Raw genomic sequence first — 7,921 nt, forward strand, 5'->3', positions numbered from 1 at the left:
ACACACACAGCCTTTTTAACTTCACCCACATGGCTTTAGTGTGTACAACATCTGTGCCATATCCTCATATCGGTTGGCCTATATCTGAAGACCTTAAAAGGATAATACCACTCAAAAACAATCTTTGGGTATTTTTCATTCTTCATTAGTCCACTGTTGATACAGTCCCAAAATGTTTTGCATGTGAGAAATGCCGTTTTTTTCAAGATATAGAACTTTCAAAATACAGAAAGTGTCACAGTATGATGTGTCTCACTCACTCTCATCTGAGCCCCGGAAGGCCTCTCTGGGCTGCAGACAGGCATCGATGCGACGGAAGTGGCGGAAAAGAGGGCGGACCTGCTTTTTCCGAATCTCCTTGTCCTCCCTGAGCTGCTTAGGGAAACACAGTAGATGGTCTTGTCAGTCTTTGCATCCTTTCAAAGGCAGCTAGTTTTGAAATTGGGTGTGACTGCAGTGGGATGGATCCAAAAGGTCTGTATGTACCGTCGCCTGCAAGTAGATTGTAATTAATAGGGGCCAGAGTTCTTCCTTAGAAGGTCAAGGGGAAACTCCTAGCCCTATTTATAGGGGAAGGCACCACAATGTGTTAGATAAGCCAGTGTGAGCTAGGAGGCTAAAGGAGAAACCAAGGCCATTAAATCAACCTACAGTGGCTTGCGAAAGTATTCACCCCCCTTGGCATTTTTATTTTATTTTGTTGCCTAACAACCTAGAATTAAAATAGATTTTTTGGGGGGTTTGTATAATTTGATTTACACAACATGCCTACCACTTTGAAGATGCTAAATATTTTTTTATTGTGAAAAAACAAGAAATAAAAACAAGAAATAAGACTAAAAAACAGAAAACGTGCATAACTATTTACCCCCTCCCCAAAGTCAGTACTTCGTAGAGCCACCTTTTGCAGCAATTACAGCTGCAAGTCTCTTGGGGTATGTCTCTATAAGCTTGGCACATCTAGCGACTGGGATTTTGCCCATTCTTCAAGGCAAAACTGCTCCAGCTCCTTCAAGTTGGATGGGTTCCACTTGTGTCCAGCAATCTAAGTCATCAACAGATTCTCAATTGGATCGAGGTCTGGGCTTTGACTAGGCCATTCCAAGACATTTCCAATGTTTCCCCTTAAACCACTCGAGTGTTGCTTTAGCAGTATGCTTAGGGTCATTGTCCTGCTGGAAGGTGAACCTCCTCCGTCCCAAATCTCTTGGAAGACAAACAGGTTTGCTTATTTCTTTCTTTAAGCAATGGCTTTTTTCTGGCCACTCTTCCATAAAGTCCAGCTCTGTGGAGTGTATGGCTTAAAGTGGTCCTATGGACAGCTACTCGAATCTCAGCTGTGGAGCTTTACAGCTCCTTCAGGGTCATCTTTGGGCTCTTTGTTTCCTCTCTGATTAATGCCCTCCTTGCCTAGTCCATGAGTTTTGGTGGGTGGCCCTCTCTTGGCAGGTTTGTTGTGATGCCATATTCTTTCCATTTTTTAAATAATGGATTTAAATGGTGCGCCGTGGGATGTTCAGCGTTGGATATTTTTTTATAACCCAACCCTGATCTGTAGTTCTCCACAACTTTGTCCCTGACCTGTTTGGAGAGCTCCTTGGTCTTCATGGTGCCGCTTGCTTGGTGGTGCCCCTTGCTTAGTGGTGTTGCAGCTCTGGGGCCTTTCAGAACAGGTGTATATATACTGAGATCATGTGACAGATCATGTGGCACTTAAATAAAGTCCACCTGTGTGCAATCTAACTAACTATGTGACTTCTGAAGGTAATTGGTTGCACCAGATCTTATTTAGGGGCACCACTGTAAATGTTCTTATATTTTTTTGAAATAAGTAATTTTTTTTCCATTTCACCAATTTGGACTATTTTGTGTATGTCAATTACATGAAATCTAAATAATAAATCCATTTAAATTACAGGTTGTATGCAAAAAAATAGGAGAAACGTCAAGGGGGATGAATACTTCTGCAAGCCACTGTATTACACTAATTAACAGTGATTGTTAAACTTGTGAGATAAAAAGGGTTCAGACTAAACCAAGAGGAGTGACACAGCAACATCCAGCTGCAGTGCCTTTCACAGCCCCAGAACACCAGAAAAGCTGTCCCTAGCAGACTGGTGCGAAACGGCAAGACTGTGGGCTCGGTGTGTGTGTGTGTGTGTACATGTGCGTGTGTATCTGGCTGGGGTGAACGTGTGACTTACGGGCATTGGAGGATCTCGGTCCAGCGCTGAAGCTTCAGCATACATATCCAGACATACAAAGACATCCAGCATATTCACACACACACACACACACACACACACACACACACACACACACACACACACACACATGCAACATGAACACAGGCTTGAGGCACACACATCAGCATTGAGGCACTTCATAACCTACCGCTCCAACTTCACAACTAAAGTCCCTCATTATCTAAGAAAAGCACGTTTTCTCTCTCCCTCTCTCTTTCATTTCCTTTCTCTCCCATGCACACCCTTTTAACTCAGCATGGGGGACCCTGTCTATCAACATAACCAGGTGGCATTCATTTCTCTGCTTCGAGAACACACACCTCCACAGGTGATCAGCTCCGTAATGAGCTCTACCCCCCCTCCTCCTTCCACCCTGACCTCCCTCCCTCCGCCGTTGCCATGTATCCTGCTTTGAGTGTCAACTCCTTTTTTTCTCTCTCCATTCCTCTTTCAAATCTAATCATTTCAAGGCAAGGGATATCTCATATTTTTTAGATTAACAAAGAATTTGATCTGTTCAGGAATTGGATCAACAAAATATCACTCCCGTTATTATATAGGCTAGCTGTATTCATCACGGTGATAATAGATTGGTTATGTACTTACATCATTCTACACCATAATACTGTGTGTGCAATTTCCTTAATGTGTAGTATATTACACTTAAGTGTGTGCTTGTCTCGTTCTCGCTCTCTCTCTCTCTCTCTCTCTCTCTCTCTCTCTCTCTCTCTCTCTCGTTATCTCTCTCTCTCTCCGTCCATTTCTCCTTCCCCCTTGAGTATAAAAGCTCCTTGTCATACCTCTTGTCAATGTCACTTAGACACCAAAAACATGTGTGGAATATTTTTATATTTGAATGCTGTGTATACCAGGCTCCAATATAATGTCAAGCTAAGAATAACACCAGCTCCTAGTTCCCTATACAGGGCTGCAAGCTCTCAAGTCTCTTCCTTTTTGAAGATCAATTCAATCTAACATTGTAGTATTTTATGCAGCTGTTTTCCACCAATGGTCCAATAGAATCACAGAATGGTTTTGGGTACTGTAAATGAAATATGTGGCTCAGTTGGTAGAGCACGGCGCCAGGGTTGTGGGTTTGATTCCCACGAGGGACCAACATTTTTTTTTACACGATCCACTCAGTCGCTTTGGTGGGTACGATAGTGGGTGCGATTCCCAGGACCAGCCAAACGTAAAAAATGTACGCACACATGACTAAGTCGCTTTGGAGAAGAACGTCTGCTAAATGACTAAAATGTGCATGTGAAATAATAATGAGGCTTTTAATCCAAAGTGACTTAGTCATGTGTGCGTACATTTCTTACGTTTGGCTGGTCCCGGGAATCGTACCCACTATCCCGGTGTTGCAATTACCAAGCTCTACCAACTGAGCTACAGAGGACCATAAACTTAAACAAGACAAACGTACAAGACAATGTACATAAAAACAACTCCTACGGCTACCAGGTCGACTCCTTTCACAGCTAGATGCTTCCACTTTTTCATAATAGGACCATAGAGAATGATAGAGGACTCATCTTTGTATCTGTCCCATTATGGCGTCTGTGAGCGCACGGGCAGCGCAATTGAGGCCATCTCCATTTTGTAGTTGTCAATTTTCTTGTACTGTTTTTATTCAGTTGGTAAACAAACTGAAATGGTGCATATTGCCACCTGGAGTGTGTTGTTTGAACAGGTATAAAGCCAAGGTTGGCGATTTACTGCCACCTGCAGTTATGGAATGTTTGCGCACGAGTATAATTAATTGGCTGATCCCTCCTGATGACCTAGACAGAATTATGTGATCCTTCCTTAAAGGGATAGTTCACCCAAATTAAGAAATAACACATTGGTTTCTTTAGCCTGTAAGCAGTCTATGGACAAGGTACAGCAATCCATGAACTATCCCTTTAACCCATAGGAAGTCCCACCCAGTTGACTACGAAAGGCTGAAAGTCCTCAATGGCGCTGCCCATGCTAAAACAGGCTTTTGGGCACTAGAGTACTCTCATTCTCTATGGGTAGGACACAACTGCTGGCTAGCAGCTTAACAACGCATGCATAAGCATTGCTATATGTATTGCTGAATGTTTCTCAATGGTGCAAAAAAATTCTGCATCAGAAAATGTCCATAATATGTCTGCAGTAATAGTGGAATGATTGTTTTTTTACAGTAGAACTTACCCACCGGTGTTGTGATTGGCTGTGATAATCGTCTATTGATTTCTCCCGTAGGAGCGGCATCTGTTGACAAAATGGGAAAGCTGATTTTTGGCTGTGTTATCTAGTGGAAACCAGGTCGAGTGGCCATGTAGAAATCATTCCGTCACGTCCTGGTTACTAATATTCTACACTGTTAGCTCAATTTCAGATTGAGAAAACAAGCACTGGATACTGTAGCGAATCATTGTACTTAAATCGCTGTGAAATATATTTTAAATTATAAAAAATAGTTTTTACAGCTGTTTGGACCAAAACCGAAAGTAAAAGACTAAAGCTCAATTGGAAGAGTGGGAGATTTTGTTTTGAATGCAGCCTATTGCTGTTGCAATTCCCCTAGCTTCCACATGGGGGAGAAATTCTGAGAAATTCTATGTGTAGCACCTTCTAAATGCTATTCCAAACTCATATCCTTCTCTGTGATATCACAGACCTGGGTGGCAAGGTGATGCATTTTCAAAATGTTATTGGACGTTATGTTATAGCAGGAGTGTATTATTGTGCGTAACCTGACCGCTCAGTGAGGGCTTTCTGGTACCACGCTCGCTGGTTCAGAACGATAGCCTTTGGCCGTTCATCTCTGTGGTTAAATAACTAACAGTTCAAGCAGGCGTGTGTATGTTGAAGAGTAAGATGCATCTGACTTCTCTCTGTGTGTGTGGTGGGGGAGTGAGGGAGGAAGATGCATATGCTTGCTGTGTGTGTGATAGAGAGTTGGTTAGCAAAGTGCATCTGCTCTGTGCATGTGTGTTTTTTAAATATGTGTGTTGGTTCGGAAGAGAAAGTGTGCCTGCTGTCCAATGTGCAGCTCATAAAGCTCAGCTCCTAGCATCTTTAGTCCAGGGGTGAAAAAGGTCACATTAGCGTATCCCCTCCCTCCCTCCCTCCCTCCCTCCCTCCCTCCCTCCTCCTCCTCCTCCCTCCTCCTCCCTCCCTCCTCCCTCCCTCCCTCCCTCCCTCGCCTCCTCCTCCACACACGCCCAACAAACACCTCCCTCGCCTCCCCTCCTCCACCACACAGCGCACAAACACCCTCGGCCTCCCTCCCTCCTCCACCCACACGCACAAAACACCTCCCCTCCCTCCCCAGGTCTAGCGCCATCAGCAGCATTCAGAACATTCTTCCTGACTGGGCGTAGCGTCTCGATTAAACATGCCCCCCCTTCACCCAGCACCCGCAAATTCCAGTTCCTCTTGAGGGATCACGGATTGTGACACTTTGGCTTGTCTCTCTCTCGCTCTCTCTCTCTCGGTCCTACCTGTCCTCCGTCTATGGGCTAAAGCACCGGTAGACAAGGGTAGCCGCTGGGGCAGGTGTCGACAAGCCATTACTTAACTGTTCCCTGCCTTCACTGTGTGTTTACCTTTCTCTCTCTCTCTGTCTCCCTGTCTCTTTTCTTTTTCTCTCTCTCTTTCCCTCATTCTTCTCTCGCTCCCTCTCAGATCTGACCTTCCTCCACGAGAGCTGCAAGTCGTTTCATGGGGAGCTTGTCAATTTTGAGAAGATGGTGAGTGTACGTTCAGCCATTGACAGAATAGCCAAAGAAATACATGTATTTTCTATTCGGCACAATCAGCGTGATTCCCTGGTCAACCAGTTACCACCCCCCCCCCCCTCTGATTTCCCTGACTACTGTCTTACTACACATTACTACACGCGTCTCCTCTCTCTTCCAGCATAAAGTTGCGGAGATGGTGAGGAGCATCAGACGATACAGGAGCTCCCAACTAGGTAAGCATTAATGGCCACAGGCACACCTGTCTGTTAAGAATAGTCTTGAAGGAGCCGAGCTCCACCCTGCCATCTGTTTAGAACAGCACAGCCCTCGGGCCGTTCAATCACACACCCGCCGTTCACTACACACACACACACATATTACTGTCTGACAAACCGCCTTGCTAACCACTCCATTATGTTGAGTTAAACACTTTGACATTATCATTCATTACATAGCCTAGTGTGCATAAACACCCACTAACATGAAATCACTGCGCAGAGTACAGCTCAAAACGCCGCGATACGGCTATCACACTGCCTAGCATGTTAAATGTTCAATATCGTTAGTATCACGTAGCATCACATGCTAAACACTCGCATAGTCGCATAGTCTAGCATGCTGAACACTCAATAATATCACTATCATTGTTACATAACATATCTCACAGCCTGGTCCACTATTTTAAGAGCCAGCATCCCCTAAGATCATTGATGTTTGGCACATATCCAGCCGACGCTGTTACACGATCGACACGCACGAGAGATTGCTGACATAATATAAGACTACGCAAAGACGCCCGGTAACCCAGTAGAACGTTGGCTTTCGCCACCCTCTTATCTTGGCGTATTTTTTGACATGGGGCATAAAGAGAGGTTTCACAGCAGATGAACAACTTGGCTTACCTACAATACAACACAACATATAGAGGTTTATACCAGCTGACGATTCTTCCCATGTACAAGCATATTATATGTAGGAAAATACTCTACATATAGATATTTGCAAAAATGTGAATATTCCTCATAACACTACTGACACAGTGCACTTGCTAATGACAAACGCCGCACAATGTTAAACACCACTAAAGTAACATAAGGTACTGAACCTTATTTTTACTGCTGGTGGGTTTGGAGCTTACAAGAAAGGCATTTCACTGTACTTGTGTACGTGATGTTAAAACTTGCAACATAGAGACCAGAGCCAAGCCTCACTGCTTCACATCATACCATGACCTTAATCAGTGCATAATTTCCCAAGCCAGGGCTGGGTTAATGTTTTTTGTTGTTGTATTTGACTTTAGAGCTAGTTACAACTTCTGTCTATTAGATGACAAGTTAATTCACCTGGCTGCCAAGGCTTAAGCTCCTTTGATGTATAAAGAACACAAACGAGACTTGACGTAAACTGTGGTGGGTAGAACCTGAAGTTGAATAGCTTCTACCTGAAAGTGGCAAAATAGGGTTTCTTTCTACTCTGGGTTTCTCAAAATGGGGTTGGTTTTCACTCTGAAATCTTCCATAGTCTTCATTCAGGATACTCAGACCAGTTGCAGGGAGTGCTGAAACCATTTTTAGAGCTGTATTATATGGTACACAGTGCTATAATGAATCTGTGCTTAGATGCATGAATCCTAGAGGGCTTAGTTACGGCGGTACGTTGTCTGAGATTACCGCTGTATCCTAATGGACTGTATGGAATGTATCACAAAGTGCCTCGTTGGATGACCGCAAGGGTCTCTTGAATTATCCCCTCATTTCAATCCCTCTATTTTTCATCATCTCTTTCTCCCCATCTCTTTTTTTCCACCTGAGTGACTTTGACGATGGTCATCTCATTCCGTTAAGTATAGGTTACTTCTGCTTAGCGAGCTAGAGCACACATTTAACCCTGTGTTCTCCGACAGGTATAGGCTACATTCAGGCATACACCACATTCACAAACCCATTCAAACGCCCC

The 7,921-nt window shown here is 44.0% G+C and overlaps 1 protein-coding gene across 1 annotated transcript in view; it reads left to right on the forward strand.

The window, feature by feature from the left end:
- The window catches only part of LOC111981959 (rap guanine nucleotide exchange factor-like 1), a 21,015-nt gene extending 20,622 nt beyond the window's left edge, over window positions 1–393 (forward strand). The window contains exon 5 of the mRNA XM_024013464.2: window positions 298–393. Within this exon, the coding sequence (XP_023869232.2) occupies window positions 298–393 (96 nt within the window). The remainder of the gene's footprint in view (window positions 1–297) is intronic.
- The last annotated feature ends 7,528 nt before the right edge of the window (window positions 394–7,921 follow it).

Source organism: Salvelinus sp. IW2-2015, linkage group LG20, assembly GCF_002910315.2.
Source record: "Salvelinus sp. IW2-2015 linkage group LG20, ASM291031v2, whole genome shotgun sequence".
Lineage (NCBI taxonomy): Eukaryota > Metazoa > Chordata > Actinopteri > Salmoniformes > Salmonidae > Salvelinus > Salvelinus sp. IW2-2015.